We start from the raw sequence: 16462 nt of genomic DNA on the forward strand, positions 1-16462 counted from the left end.
CTCGTGTACACTCAAGAATCTTCACAGCTTCTATTGGACATATTTTCTTTTTAGGAATGAAGGAAAATTCTCCCATTTTTGAGCCATTCTTTTATGTCAATTCTACAAAATTGCATGTAACTTTATAAATATTTTTAAAAGATATAGTTTTGTAAATATTTAATATTCTGCTAATTTGATTTTGAATTGTAAATGTCAAGTATTCTGTTTTTGGGGTTTTTATGTTTTATTATACTTTGTTAAAAAGGAAAAATTGTACATTTTTAGAATGTTTTTATGAGTCAATTTAATGTACTGAAAATAAAAATGAAAAAAAAAGAGCAGTTTCTTTTTACTAGGTCTTTGTCTCATAGAGGATGAAGCACACATCCTTTCAAATCACGATCCTCCAAACTAGGGAGTCCGTCCTTTCCGCCTTCTTCCCAGCATTACAAAAGGGACACCTGGTCTTAAATCCATTTTCTATCAATCAGGTTTCCTAGGTTTTTAAAAAATGTCCTTGCTGTGAATAGAAATGTGAATTGATTTGGGGTTGGATTAAAGATGTTCCAGCTCTCAGGTACCCGTGAACAATCAAGGTTATTAGCATTACTAGATCAAGTTATCCTTTGGATGTTTCCAAACTCGTGGTGAATGTGCCCTGCCATCTAAGGCCACGTCCTCTCTGGACTTGGGCTGGTGCTCTGCTCGCCCAGGACTGCGGTACTATCCTGAGCAGTGCCAGGCCCCAGAGGGAGAATTCTGGGGCTTCTTCCCCAGCAGGAGTCCCCATTTTCTCTTGGTCTTGTCGTCAGACCTGTGGTTACCCGGAGGAAAACGTGCACACGGTTCTCGGACTGGTCAGGGCCCCTGTCAGGTAAGTAGCATCAGGAGACACAGCTGGCCACTCCTGGCACCTGCTAGCAGCCCCTCTGTTTGGTCACTTCCAGGGCCTCTGAGGGCGGAGGGCATGTGCGCATCTGCTGTTTGTACTGTACGCGGCTCCCCACATGGCCACCTCAGGTACCACGTGCCGCATAACGCCCCACACACTCTCAGTACTTCTCGTGTTACACTTTTGTTCATTTAGAGCAGGTTTTCAAGTGCCTGTTCCCACAAAACAGGTAGGTCGCTCCCCCGTCCCTTCTCCCCATACTTTGTGGCACATCTGTACCTTTAAGAGAATTGAGTTTTTTGAAGGCAGGACCTTGACCAATGCGAGCCAGGCGCTCATGACAAGGCAGAGACCTTCAGAGGTGGGTGTCCCTCCACCCTGGCACAGTGAAACCAGCCTCAGCACTCCTCATTAGAAAGGATATTACCCACTTGGCTTTGGATGGTGTAGACTGCAAGTCTCAAATACTAATCCATTAAACTGAACTTTGATGACAGTTTTTAATTGTGCCTTTATTCACCTTAGTTCGTTAAAAATGTACTTGTTTTAAAGATCCTATAAATAGGGTAACCACCCACTAATGTGGGATATAAGTAAGTCACCCCTCTCAGCGTGGTACTTTGTCTTTAAAAAGCAGAGTTTCTTAAAGGAATCTTATCGATCACATAGTAGTTACAAGAATGTCATATAATGATGTATACAATCTAAACAAGACAGGCTAATTAAGAATTTACATAATGTAAAAATATACATATTAAAAGTTAGCCACGTAGACAGATGCATGCTGACTGGGGTTGAGGGCCCGTATGCAGTAATACTGCTTTTTCTTCCTCAGTTACAATAAATAACTGCCACTCACAGATACAAGTTTTCCACACACATCTAAATACACCAGGGTAAATAAATGGTGGCCTGCCACATGCACAGTCTCAAGTGGGTCTGTGATCCTTCTGTGATAGCTCTCACAAAAACAGTGTATAGTGAACCCCATTGCAGGTAGTAGGAAAGCACTGGTTATTTATTCTAGTTGGACTTTGAAAATGCTTAACGTTTGACATTAATATCTGTAAAGAACATGTTTCCTTTTGCTACTTTCAAAACTGACATGCACATGGAGTGGGGGAATTTTGAGGACTGCTTGACCTAACAGTGATAACTGAAATACCCTTAAAGATGCTTTTTAATAACATATTTTAGTCACACACTTAACGTAAAACACGGATCATCTACAGCTTTAAGCCAAAAGGTTGAGGAAGTGTATCTGAATTTTAATGCTTTTTGTTTCAGTATCCTGTAGCTTTCTACCTTTGTCCCAAAGAATGAAACCCATGTAACTGCTTGTTTATTTACCAAAGCAGGCACTATTTTGAGCTCTTAAGAGAATAGTCAAAACAAAAAAAATGTCATTCTCTTTCTCTAGGTCTTTTGAGAAACCTGACCAAAATTATAAATTATTCAAGGTTCCTGTTGAGCAGTGGTATTTTTCTGCATTACTGTCTAGAGAACAAACCAAATGAAGACTTCATGACAAGAGCACTGATGTGAAATACGCCTATTAGCAATCAGGAGCCCTGGGCAGCAGCTCCGCTTGCTTATTTCCTATCACCCCCGGCCACCCTGCTTTCTGCCAGCTGTTACGGCAAATGGGCTGGGGGTGCGGGGTGGCTGTGCCTTACAATTTAGGCTTAAAGATGCTCTTAAGGAGATTTCTCTAGTTGAGTAGAAACCCTTCTATAAAAAGCTGGCAGGTTCTGTGAACCCAGAGAGAAGACTGAATGTCTCTCTGAATGCTCAAATTGCAAGTTCCTTTTGGGGGAAAAACATTAAAATAACTTGAAGGTCTATTTTATTGGCAACTTAGAATGCAAAGTATTTTATTTTTAAACTTCTAAATTTGAAAACAAGACAGCCTAGGTTAAATAATGAAGTTTCCCAAAGCTGAATGTGCTCATGTGGAGCTCAGTTTTTCTGCCTGAAGTACAAAAAAACAACTTCCTAAAAACTCCTAGGCAGGAACACTACTACTGTTTTGATGATCTGTGATTAGGTGAACTGATCAATCTCAGTTGGTAACATCCCTTTTTTTATTCCTTGGTAAGGGTTTAAATTCTAGAACAGACACATTTTTTTTTTAGTCTTACACAGACAATTTCATTCCAAAAGTCTCCTGAGAGGCGTATACCATATACAGGAATCCATCTTCATCCTTCTCGCTTTCATACACTTCACAAATTGGCGTGGACACACTCACCATGCTATGTCCATTCACTAACAGGAAGAAGGCTTGATTAGCATTGAGCTGTAAGCGCCTTCTGTTGAAAGAAAACATGTGAAGAAATAGTGATACATCAATACCTAGGGAGAATGTGTAAAAAATATCACCCACCCGGAATCAATATAAAAGTATAAAGATTTTGTAAACGCTACTTCTGGCAAAATGAAATATATGCCTCACTGACGATGACTTGAATATTTCTTCTCATAAAACACAGGATGTTTTCTACGACTATATGCATGGTAAGTATTAATGATAATCCTTGCTAGATCATTCTTACTACTTTCCTGAGGCCAGTTTTATTTATTTGTTTATTTTGCTAATTATTTATTTGTTTTCGGCTGCGTTGGGTCTTTGTTGTGGTGCGCGGGGCTTCTCGTCGCGGTGGCTTCTCTTGTTGCGGAGCACGGGCTCTAGGCACACGGGCTTCAGTAGTTGTGGTGCACGGGCTCAGTAGTTGTGGCTCGTGGGCTCTAGAGCGCGGGCTCAGTAGTGGTGGTGCACGGGCTTAGTTGCTCCGCGGCATGTGGGATCTTCCCGGACCAGGGCTTGAACCCGTGTCCCCTGCACTGGCAGGCGGATTCTTAACCACTGCGCCACCTGGGAAGTCCTGAGGCCAGTTTTAAAACTAGTATGCTATCTGAGTAGCCACCAGTGTCTAATGTGATAAAAATAGTTCAAAATATAATTTACAAACTAAGATCTAAGCTGATGCACTTTATTACCATTGGACCACATCTACATTCTCTTATTTTCCTATATAAAACTTTTCCAATTAAGAGACATCTACATAGATGTTATGATGAAAGGATCAGAAGGGACTTGAGATCCAGCAGGTATGAAATAGAAAAACTCAGAAATGAAATGTCTTACAGTTTTATTAAGTTGCATAGATTTTTATCAGAGCTAGACTGAAGATTTATCTGTAAGCCTGATCAAGAATGAGAAGTTACCCAAAGAAATAAAGTAAAAAGATGATTAAATACCTAATTATCTTGATGAGCTCACTCATGTTGACATGATCAGGCACCAGGAACTTTGTTTTATCCAGGACTGGCAGCTGCTTCTCACCTTTGTATCGTTCTATTATTACCTAGAAAAGAAGCCAGAAAAGTGATTTAAAAATAGCCGTTAAGGGCTTCCCTGGTGGCGCAGTGGTTGAGAGTCTGCCTGCCAATGCAGGGGACACGGGTTCGAGCCCTGGTCTGGGAAGATCCCACATGCCGCGGAGCAACTAGGCCTGTGAGCCACAGCTACTGAGCCTGCGCGTCTGGAGCCTGTGCTCTGCAACAAGAGAGGCCGCGATAGTGAGAGGCCCGCGCACCGCGATGAAGAGTGGCCCCCACTTGCCGCAACTGGAGAAAGCCCTTGCACAGAAACGAAGACCCAACACAGCCATAAAATATAAAAATAAATAAATAAATAAAATTAAAAAAAAAAAAGAGTTGATGATTATCATTATAAAAAAAAATAGCCGTTGACAATGAAAAACCGATAAAATACTTCCTATGTTGTAGCTGGCACATGCCAAAATGGGGTTTAAAACAGCACTTTTGTTCCTTATGAAATATGGTGCACAAGACAACATGGCTGCCATCAGGGAAGGGGCAAGGTAGCCCTGAGGTGGGGGAAGAAACTTTGCTATAAATTCTTTTATTTGGAACCATGAAAATATACTACCTAGTCAGAAAAAGACCCCAAGCCTTATAACAGCAGAGACGCTGGGTACCAGCTTTAAGTGTAAAGATCTGAATCTATGCCAATACTACTATCACCATTTCCTGTGACATGACAAGAGTCTTTTAATAAAACTTTTATTAAAAGTGTAAGTAAGATCTTAACTCTGGGGCTTCCCTGGTGGCGCAGCGGTTGAGAATCCGCCTGCCAATGCAGGGGACACAGGTTCGAGCCCTGGTCTGGGAAGATCCCACATGCCACGGAGCAACTAGGCCCGTGAGCCACAACTGCTGAGCCTGCGCGTCTGAAGCCTGTGCTCCGCAACAAGAGAGGCCGCAATAGTGAGAGGCCCGCGCACCGCGATGAAGAGTGGTCCCCACTTGCCACAACTAGAGAAAGCCCTCACACAGAGGCGGAGACCCAACACAGCCAAAACTAAATAAATAAATTAATTTAAAAAAAAAAAAAAAAGATCTTAACTCTGGTAATAGACTCAAATCCTAAGTAAATATTTGAGAAGCAGAGACCATGATTAGCTGGTCTGGAGATAACTTTTTTTTTTCTGCAGAAGTCTCGAAGATCCTGCCATTTTGATAAAATATCCTTGATATTTTTAAAATGAGTTTTAAAAGAATCTTGAACTATGCAGGGAACAAAAATAGTTCCACATTATGACTTGAAATAAATCCATTAGCTCCTTGCCATACTTCCTCCTTTCCATAAAGGAAAAAATTTTTTCTAGTTCTAAGCCACTTTATGTAGGCTCTGACAGCAAACTGGTGACTGCCCTTGAGCCTCAATACTACCTATTTACTGAGCACCACAGACATCCTTCTCCACATATAGCAATTCTTTACCCTGTCATGACAATGAGAAGTTGTAAGATAGGAATGGAAAATCTTTAGAAGAGGGAAAAATGCTTATATGTACATTGTTGCACTGCATGGGGCCTACATGAGGTTCTGTGTAAGGCCAAGTCAAGCTGTCATCACCTTCCTTGGTAAGATCAATAGCTTTATCTATGAGGTGTGTTCAGAACATGGTATCTACAAGTATGAATGTGACTTCTGTAAAAAACCTAAAACTACTAGCAGAAAAGATGGCTGTAAATATACGCAGATATTCACATTTCAGAAGGAGGCTATGGAACAAATACTGGCCAACTGTTGGGCTGGCTATCTGTTTCCAGTGACTGACGAGCACCTGCTAGCAGACACACACAGCAGGTACTCAAAAGTGAAGAAGAACCTTAAAATTAAGGAAATTACCCAGAAGCCTCATCCCCAGGCCGTATGTTGGCCCTGAGTGTGAAGACAGACTGAAATTTCCAACCAGTCCAAGAAACATACCTTCTAACTACAGAATCCTACAGTCATGACACTGCTGAGCAGACCCATCCTATTCTCCCTTCTGTGCACCTCACAACCCCAACCCACAGATCTTCCCATCTTCTTTCCCCCCACTTTGGTATGAGATGATCAATCAGAAAGCCAACCATGAAAGCTTCTGCAGAATTTAGCAGTGGAGTTTCTTTGGAAGTGTGGTCTATAAGAGGTAACAATCATGTCCCCAGAATTATGTAAAATTTTCCAACCACACGGGATGGGATTCTCTTCCCATTCTATAGATGAGGATATGGCAGCTCCTCTCAGAATTTTAGTAATTAGCCCAAGATCACTTAGTAACCTTGAACCTAGGGCCTGAACTCAGCCACTGTCTGAAGCCAGAAGCTCCTTGACCATTTCCCTCTAGACCTAGTGCCTCAGCAGAAACCTATTTAAGGTCCACGACCAAAGGACCCAGGGCACAGGACACTGTTGGCATCTGAGGTCCCTACACATGATAGGAGCAGCATCTTTCCTCCATCTCCTGCAAAGAAATAAAATATAAGGAGAGACTTCTTTCTCTGGGGCATCAAAGTCAGGCAGCCTGGAATACGCAGTCACATTTAAATCTTGAGGGCTACTGATTTTCCCACAGCAGTAGTCTCTGCTTGCTTCAAAAGAAGGTGGATACCAACTTTCACTGATAAAATACCAACAGATCTAGCCCCTCTATCCCTTCCCCCGCAAGTAAAATACCCTTGATTTGTGAAGTGTGTAACATTAACACAGTAAACTCAGACTTAGGAGGAAACAGAATGTGATTAGATTAAACTGTAGATTAAGGTATCTCCATTCTAGGTCATGAAACTGACACACCAGTTGCATAGCTGAGGATTCCTATAGAAACCCATCAGGTAGGGACTTCCCTGGTGGCGCGGTGGTTGAGAATCTGCCTGCCAATGCTGGGGACACGGGTTCGAGCCCTGGTCTGGGAAGATCCCACATGCCGCGGAGCAACTAGGCCCATGAGCCACAGTTACTGAGCCTCCGCAACAAGAGAGGCCACGATAGTGAGAGGCCCGCGCACCGCGATGAAGAGTGGCCCCCACTTGCCGCAACTAGAGAAAGAGCCCTTGCACAGAAACGAAGATCCAACACAACCATAAATAATAAATAAATAAATAAAAAAGAATCTGCCTGCCAATGCAGGGGACACGGGTTCGATCCCCAGTCCAGGAAGATCCCACATGCCATGGAGCGACTAAGCCCGTGCGCCACAACTACTGAGCCTGTGTGCCTAGAGCCTGTGCTCCACAACGAGAAGCCACCGCATGAGAAGCCCACACACCTCAACGAAGAGCAGCCCCCCCTCGCCGCAACTAGAGAAAGCCTGCGTGCAGCAACGAAGACCCAACACAGCCAAAAATAAACAAACAAATAAATAAAAAATAAATAAATATAAATTTAAAAAAGAAACCCGTCAGGTAGTCGCACATAGCAGCACTGTACTAAAGTTGTATTTAAGCCGTGCTCTCTTCGGCGTACATTAATAACAACTGAAACAGAGACTACCTACCGGGATTTTGGTAGGATGCTGCTCTCGGATAAGTCGGACATCTTCTACTCTTTGTTCTGCAAAGGAAAGGAAGAAACACAGGCATTATTAAGGGCCAAAAATGCAGCTTCTTTCCTGAATTTTTACTGGTGACTTCCATATCTGAATCCCCCTATCCTTAGCTATGGCAGAGCAAAGCAGTAAAGACATCTTCCCTAAAACTGAGAGAAACCAAACACTAATACTTCATACCTGGCAAAGGTTGGTATACAAGATTAACATACAGAAATTGGTTGCATTTCTTTACATTAACAATGAGATATCAGAAAAGGAATGTAAAAAAACTACCTTTTAAAATCACACCAGGGACTTTCCTGGTGGCTCAGTGGTTAAGAATCCACGTGCCAGTGCAGGAGACACGGGTTCGAGCCCTGGTCCGGGAAGATCCCACATGCCGCGGAGCAACTAAGCCCGTGCACCGCAACTACCGAGCCCACGTACCTAGAGCCCGTGCTCTCTGCAACAAGAGAAGCCACCGCAATAAGCCCACGTGCTGCAACGAAGAGTAGCCCCCGCTCGCCACAACTAGAGAAAGCCTGTGCGCAGCAACGAAGACCCAACGCAGCCAGAAAATAAAAAACAAAAAAACACACCTTAGGAATAAAGCTGACCAAGGAGGTGAAAGACTTATACACTGAGAACTATAAAACATTAATAAAAGAAATTAAAGATGATTCAAAAAAACAGAAAGATATCCCATGCCCTTCGATTAGAAGAATATTGGTTTTTTTTTTTTTTCCTTTGGCTGCACAGCATGTGGGATCTTAGCTCCCCGACCAGGGACTGAATGCGCACCCCCTGTATTGGAAGGGCAGAGTCTTAACCACTGGACCGCCAGGGAAGCCCCTGGAAAAATATTGTTAAAGTGGCCATACTACACAAAGCGATCTACAGATTTAATGTGATCCCTATCAAATTACCCATGACATTTTTCACAGAACTAGAACAAATAATCTTAAAATTTATATGGAACCATAAAAGACCCAGAATTGCCAAAGCAATCCTGAGGAAAAAGAGCAAAGCAGGAGGCATAACCCTCCTAGACTTCAGACAATACTACAAAGCTACAGTAACCAAAAGTGTGGTACTGGCACAAAAACAGACATATGGATCAATGGAACAGAGCAGAGAGCCCAGAAATAAACCCACACATCTATGGTCAATTAATCTTCAACACAGGAGGCAAGAATATACAATGGAAAAACGACAGTCTCTTCAGCAAGTGGTTCTGGGAAAGTGGGACAGCTGCATGTAAGTCAATGAAGTTAGAACACAACCCTCACACCATGCACAAAAATAAACTCAAAATGGCTTAAAGGGCTAAATGTAAGAGAGGACAACCATAAAACTCCTAGCTAGAAGAGAGCAGAGGTAAAACATTCTTTGACGTAAATCACTGCAATGTTTTCATAGGTCAGTCTCCCAAGGCAATAAAAATAAAAGCAAAAATAAACAAATGGGACCTAATCAAACTTACAAGCTTTTGCACAGCAAAGGAAACATTAAAAAAACCCCGAAAAGACAACCTATAGAATGGGAGAAAATACTTGCAAATGATGCGACCGACAAGGGCTTAATTGCCAAAATATACAAACAGGTCATACAACTCAACAAAACAAAGAACCCAATCAAAAAATGGGCAGAAGACCTAAACAGACATTTCTCCATAGAAGACATCCAATAGGCACATAAAAAGATGCTCAACATCACTAATTATTAGGGAAATGCAAATCAAAACTACAATGAGGTATCATCTCACACCCGTCAGAATGGCCATCATTAAAAAGTCTACAAATAACAAATGCTGGAGAGGGTGTGGAGAAAAGGGAACCCTCCCGCACTGTTGGTGGGAATGTTAGCTGGTGCAGCTGCTATGGAGAACAGTAGGGAGCTTCCTCAAAAAGCTAAAAATAGAGCTACCATATGATCCAGCAATTCCACTCCTGGGCATATATCCGAAGAAAACTCTAACTTGAAAAGATACGTGTACCCCTATGTTCGCAGCAGCACTATTCACAATAACCAAGGCATGGAAGCAACCTAAATGTCCATCGACAGAGGAACGGATAAAGAAGATGTGTTACATGCATACAATGGAATACTACTCAGCCAAAAGGAAGAATGCAATAATGCCATCTGCAGCTACATGCATGGACCTAGAGATTATCATACAAAGCAAAATAAGTCAGAAAGAGAAAGACAAATACCATATGATATCAGTTATATATGGAATCTAAAATATGACACAAATGAACTTATCTATGAAACAGAAATAGACTAACAGACGTAGAGAACAGACTTCTGGTTGCCAAGGTGGAGCAGGGTGGGGAGTGCTGGATTGGGAGTTTGGGACTAACAGATGCAAACTACTATATACAGAATGGATAAACAACAAGGTCCTATTTTATAGCACAGGGAACTATATTCAATATTCTGTAATAAACCATAATGGAAAAGAAAAAGGATTCAGTGAGAATGCTGGTACGCCCCTTGCAAATATCTGGCACATAGTAAATGCTTAATAAATGCTAGCTGTTATTAAATAAAAAATGAAATAATGCCATTTGCAACAACATGGATGGACCTAGAGATTATCATACTAAGTCAAGTCAGACAGAGAAAGACAAATATCATATACGGTATCACATGTAAAATCTAAAAAATAATACAAACGAACTTATTTACAAAGGGTCTGGAGAGCTTCCAGGTGGCAGGAGAGTGCAATCACCAAACTCCATGGAGACAGAAGCTCCTGTGCTCAGCACTCTTCCGGACCTTACCACCGCTATGCTTTAATATCCTTTGCAATAATCTGATAATCTAGTAATTAAAGGCTTTTCCTGAGCTCTGGGAGCCACTCTAGTAATTTAATCAAACACAAGGTGATCTTGGGAAACTGATTTATAGCTAGTCAGACCAACGACCTGTACGTGCAATTAGCCTTTGGTGGGGGGCGGGGGGGGGGGTTGTCAGGTGGGACGGAGCCCTTAACCTGCTGGATCTGAGGCTATCACCAGGTAGTGCTAGAATTGAGTTAAACTGGATGACAACTAGCTGAATTGCTTGTCTGGTGTCAGAAGTGAGCCGCAGTGTTTATGGAGTACTGCAGAGTAGAGAGGACACAAAGGAAGAGTTTTCCTTTCTATCATCCTTAGAACCCCTCTCTATTTCTAGGGGTGTCATGGATACTTCATCATTTCTCTCAGCTCTAAGACCTGTCCCTATGTGGGTCCTACCCAAGAAAAGATGCTCTACCATCTACACTTAGCTATCAGCCATCTTCACAACAAAAACCTCCATCTTGTCAGAGTAGATTTCACGAGCAAGGGGAAATCACAATTAATTCACTGTAGCCAATAAATAATAAGTTTAATATACCCTGAAATGTTTCACATTTAAAAGTTCATCCCCAAAAATGTAAAAGGTACAAGGAATCATTCAGGCATAAGGGGGAGAGAATATTTTATGCAAGGAAAACAGGTTTCTTTTGGTAGGTGGAGCAGGAAAAAACAAAATGGTCTCTAAACGTGGGGCTTCAAAGTCAAACTATAGTGTCAAAAGTTTTCTTTATCTTGATTTATCCCCAAAATATGGTCCAAAAAGGAAGGCAAAAATGATTATTTTCATTAAAGGTGGGACAACAGAGGAAGACAAGTGACTTCCCTAAGGTGAGAAGAGTAGTACCAAAGTCCTGTAGGAATGTCTTTAGCGTCCTGGCCGGTTGTAATGAAAATCCAGTGGTAAGCCCAAAGTGATTAAATAAATATGGTATATGCTGACGCCTAACTCTGAATAGAAGGCTGTTTTCAGAAGCCGACAGTATATTTAACAAAAGCATTACCAACGCCACTGGATCAAAGGCACATGAGAGCACTTCTTTTACTCAATTATTTTCTTAATGCTGTGATGATCTGTTTATCATTTGTCTTTCTCAACAGACTGCCCCTGGCAGTCAGGGATCCAGCTCTAGTCATGTCTGTATTCCCCCAGGGCTCAGGCTTGTACATGGATGATATACTTCCCCAGATTCCTCTTCCTGTCTCTAAGAACACTTATAAGCCTTACAAAAATAGAGACTAGGAGTCTAAGGTGTCTTACTTGCAAAGATGCTTTGAGATAGATTCCCTAGGGCATTTAAAGTAAGGCTTATATATATTTTCCAGGATTTAGTTCACTGAAGTGGAAGCATAAATATTTTCCCCAATATGCCTATAAATAAAAAACATAAAATGCCATCCATCAGTGAGTGACACAGCTTAAGAGCAGGGAGTGTTACCTAGGTGTTAGCATAAATCTCCTTCTCCAGTCTCCCTGTTACGTAGTTGGAGCTATTTATTCTAGACCATCACATGAACTTCCGAGACATGCAGACCTTTTGTTATTGATGGTGAAGCTTAAGATCTAGGTTTAACATTGACTCTCAGCAGAATGATGTCTAGGAGACAGATGTGTTATTAAACAAACCAGGGCAACCCTAGAAGAAAATGGAGTGAGATTATGACATTTGAGAAGACTGAATCCGAAAATATTTGCTCAAATACAACTTCTGAAGTTCATAAAAGTCTTCAAAACATTTGTAAAGAAACACTATTGCCTCTTGACTCAGAGTGTTGGTCCACGTCACGTACTGGAAATGATGGCTACCTACTGGAGGACAGAAGAATTCCTATCAGAAGGGTACAAGTCCAGACTCTGCCACTAGGTGGACCATGATTTCCACCTCTCAGGGCCCCACCCAGTTTCTCTGGCCACAAAAGGAAGTGGTTGTTTTGGGCGAGCCCTAAGAGTCATCTCAACCCTTTCAACCCTGGTAGAATATATCACAGCAGAGCTAGACTCAATTTTTAATTAACCTAAACTCACTCACTTGGGAAGAGTACTGCTCAAGCTAACTGGGGCTGGTCTTAGGTTCTATAAAAACATATCTCCAAACAACTTATTCCCCTCATTTACTGTGTTACAAATCTCTGAAAATTGTCAGTGCTGATTACCATAATCAGTAGCAAGGAAAGGCAGTAGCCATTAAATGATGTGATATTTTTCTGCAAAATGACTGTTTTTTAAAAAATTATTTTTATTTATTTATTTAGTTGGCTGCGTTGGGTCTTCATTGCTGTGCGTGGGCTTTCTCTAGTTGCGGCGAGCAGAGGCTACTCTTCGTTGAGGTGCAGGGGCTTCTCACTGTGGTGGCTTCTTGTTGCGGACCACAGGCTTTAGGGACGCGGGCCTCAGTAGTTGTGGCACGTAGGCTCAGTAGTAGTGGGTCGCGGGCTCTAGAGCACAGGCTCAGTAGTTGTGGGGCACGGGCTTAGCTGCTCCGCGACATGTGGGATCTTCCTGGACCAGGGGTCAAACCCGTGTCCCCTGCATTGGCAGGCGGATTCTTAACCACTGCGCCACCAGGGAAGCCCTGCAAAATGACTATTAAAGAGCCCTTTTAAAAAAAGGGGGGGAGGGGGGTAATCCTAGGAGTTTTTGTCACAAGGAGAAAATTTTCCTTTTTTATTTTATGTATGAGAAGATGCATGTTAGCTGAACCTATTATGGTAATCATTTTACAATATATGTAAACCAAGCCATCATGCTGAATACCTTAAATTTATACAGTGATGAATGTCATTTCTCAATAAAAGTAGAAAAAAAAAGAATCAGAGTCAGGAGACTAGGGACAAAAAAAGGAGGAGTGGGAGTAAAGGTGAACAAAGAGGAAAGCCCACAAATACACTAATGGAGAAAAAAATGAGGCATACCTGCTGGTTTACCCTCAAGGCCACAGGCACCAGGGGAATTCCTTCTAATTCGCTATTTTATTCTCATTTATTCTCACTTTTATTCTAGTTATTCCTCACCTTTCCTACTCTTACCACCTACTCTTCTTGAGCGATTTTTCTAGATAACCTAAAAATACTCTAAGCAAAAAGAAAGTAACTATAGTATCGGTCATGAGAAAATGAGCATCTTTCCCATACAAATGTCCCCAGTTAGCTTTCAATGCCAGAGTCTGTAAGGACAGAAGCCAGATACAATGGCAAATCTGCTCTAAATGCTGTTCTCATGGCTGCATAAAAAGTAAGCAATGTTCATGAGTATCAACTTGAGTTCATGAAAGTCACTAAAGAGAAAATTTCTTAAAAAAAAAAACAAAAAGACACGTCTAAGTTTTGCTAACCAACCGCTTCAAGAGGCTGAAAGGATATGCTCCACAGGTCAACGTGAATTTCATCTGCTGGAGCTTCCAAGGCACAAGAAACAATTATCAATAACGAGATCTACAAAACCATATCCGAGCTCAAGTGAACGCTCGGCTCTTTCTAGACTCCAGGAAACTAGACAAAAGTAGACGAAAGTGATACAGCTCAAGCGCCTAAAGATTAGGGCAGGAAGGAACGCTGGTCCCGCCCTACCCCACCTGGCCTTCCAGGGCTGAGATAAACAAGCCCTACACAGCGATGTGCAAGGAGGCCACGTTGTTATTGCAGAACCGTCTTGCTTAAAGGGAGCACCAATCACTTCCTTCCCGTCGGTTTTGTGGAGGAGTAAATATTGTGAGGGTGTCACCTCCAGTTTCAACCAAATGCCAGCAAGCTAAGCGGGGATTCTAGCCTGAACTGGGAGAGAACGGATTCGCCGCTGCTGTCCAAGAATGCTGTCGCAAGCCGGTTAGAAGAGCCACCCACCCTAGCTCTTGTGCCACAAATAGGACCAAGACGTCCCGGCCACGCGGGGCTGCAGGGGAAGGGGCAGGCGTGAGGAGGCGCGGCCTCGGAGTCACTCCTCTCCGCGGAGGTCCTGACGCGTGAAGGGACCATGTGTGACCCGGACGACGCACCAGAAGACGACTGCCTTGCACCCCCGGGGCCACCACTTCGGAGAACCTGTCCCAGCCCTGCGCTCGGGCCAGCCTCCCCTACAAGGAGGGCACCCCCTGCGCGGCTCGCGCTCGTCTCTTCATGGGGACCTAACACCCCAGGGCTGGAGGGCTGACGGGCCCCGAGCCCACAGCCCGCCCGGCCTCCCGGGGCCAAAAGGTGATTCAGCAGCTCCGCGCCAGTGCGCCCTCGGCCCCTCGGCCCCCGCACTCCGGCCCCTCGGGCCCGCAGCCCCCTGGGCCCGGCAGCCCTCGGCCCGTCAGGCCCCCGCCTCGGCCCTTCGGCCACCCGGGCCCGGCCCTCCCGCAGCCGCCGCCTCAGCCCCTCAGCCCTCGGCACCTCGGCCCGTCCGACCTCTCCGGAGCCCCTCCGCCAGGGCCGGCCCCGCCGCCTCGGCCCCTCAGCCTCCCGGCCCTCCGTCAGCGGCCGGCCCCGCGGCACCCACCGAAGGTTCGGCGCTGTTTGAAGGTCTTCTCCGATGGCATGGCGCGGCAGGCTGGGCGGGGGCGGCGAGGTGCAGAGTCCCGGAGGCCCCAGGCGGTGGCTGAGACGGCTCCGACTGTGGCGACAGCGACGGCTCTTGTGTTTTCTCAGCCCGCAGCCGCGTCAGGTGACCGGCGCGGCGTCCCGGGAGGCGGGGCCAGGAGCGGGCCGCCGCCGCCGCCATGGCGGGCGTGGCGGAAGCAGGACGAGCGCAGCGCCCGGGGCGGGATCGGGGCTGGCGGGCGTGGGGGAGCCCGGCGGCCCGCGTGGGGAGTGCGAGCCCCGAACCAGGCTGTGACCCGCGGAAACGTGCTGCCCCCGCGCCCGAGCTGCCGCGACTCGGCCTCGCTCCTGTTCCCGGTGCCGGTTCTGATGCCTGGTGATGTTTGCACCTGAAAATAAAGGGGTGGTGTGCCCCTGCCTCCTTTGGAGCTGCTGGTGCTTTTCCGCCGGCGGCTTTTTGTGTCTTTGTTTCCGTTGGCTTCCACGTCAAGTATGTCTCAGTTTTCTTTTCTTTTTTAAGGAAACTGTCCACTGGTAACTTCCGGCACACATTGTCCCAACTCGGAAAAGAACCGCAAGTGTATTATTTCAGGTTATGGTCGGTAGAGTCCGGCCCTGGAGAAAGTCCGTGCCCTGGGCTCGGCATCCGGCCTCAGGTAACTCAGGTGGTCGAATGAGCCTGGGCATCACCTGCGCTGACAGGGCGCGGGCCTGCCCACACCTGGCAGGGTTCACTGCCTTTCATTCGTCTCTGCTGGTCTCAGATACGGAGTCTTACCCGTGTTCAGACCCCTCAGTCTTTCAAACACTAACTAGCTGAGCTACCTTGAATACGTAACCATTTTTCTCAGTCTCCGACTCGTGTGTAAGAGCGCAATACTATTTTAGAACTCCAAGTGTTTTCTGAGGAGCAAACGAAAGGGGCCTGGTAGAATCTAGATCACTATGCAACGTTTAGTTATCAAGTCAGTTATTGCCCAACTCAAACATCTGATAAACATGTATCTGAATGAACAGCACGTGATTCTTCGGCTGTTTTTGCTCTTTAATATTTAATACTTTGTAAGTATTTTCCCCTTTTTGAGTTTGTAAAAGCCTTTCTTATAATGTCTGTTTCATAAAGTAATTGGATTGTGCTAATATACAGTTATTATACAAGCATACAAAACCTACTAAAATATATTTCTCAAAGGGGTTCCAATGCACCTGGAATTTCTTTCTTTACAGAGTAGCCAAGTATCTTGTATAATTATCTGCCAGAACAATGATGTTAGTTGTAGCTCTGTACTGTGCCACTATTTACAAAAGAAAAGTGCATTTGTGTATGTCACTTTCCCAGGT

General features: G+C 44.3%; 1 protein-coding gene across 1 annotated transcript; it reads right to left on the minus strand.

Moving 5' to 3' along the window:
• Positions 1-1360: 1360 nt before the first annotated feature.
• MAP1LC3B (microtubule associated protein 1 light chain 3 beta) lies at positions 1361-15244 on the minus strand. The gene is made up of 4 exons (XM_082368738.1): positions 15081-15244; positions 7728-7783; positions 4136-4242; positions 1361-3186 (listed from the first exon to the last, which is right to left on the minus strand). The coding sequence occupies exons 1-4, from the start codon at positions 15118-15120 to the stop codon at positions 3012-3014; spliced, it is 378 nt and encodes a 125-aa protein (XP_082224864.1). The 5' UTR covers positions 15121-15244; the 3' UTR covers positions 1361-3011.
• Between the last annotated feature and the right edge of the window lie 1218 nt (positions 15245-16462).

Source organism: Balaenoptera borealis (assembly GCF_965194805.1).
Source record: "Balaenoptera borealis genome assembly, chromosome: 19".
Taxonomy (NCBI): Eukaryota; Metazoa; Chordata; class Mammalia; order Artiodactyla; family Balaenopteridae; genus Balaenoptera; species Balaenoptera borealis.

What these genes read in the sequence shown, in the direction of transcription:
- MAP1LC3B (XM_082368738.1), bottom strand. Translation starts at nt 15,120, where the DNA reads ATGCCATCGGAGAAGACCTTCAAACAGCGCCGAACCTTCG. An exon ending in AGCATCCTACCAAAATCCCG is followed by an intron (nt 4,243 to 7,727) that starts GTAGGTAGTCTC and finishes CTTCTTTTCTAG; the next exon opens with GTAATAATAGAACGATACAA. An exon ending in GAGCTCATCAAGATAATTAG is followed by an intron (nt 3,187 to 4,135) that starts GTATTTAATCAT and finishes TTCTTTCAACAG; the next exon opens with AAGGCGCTTACAGCTCAATG.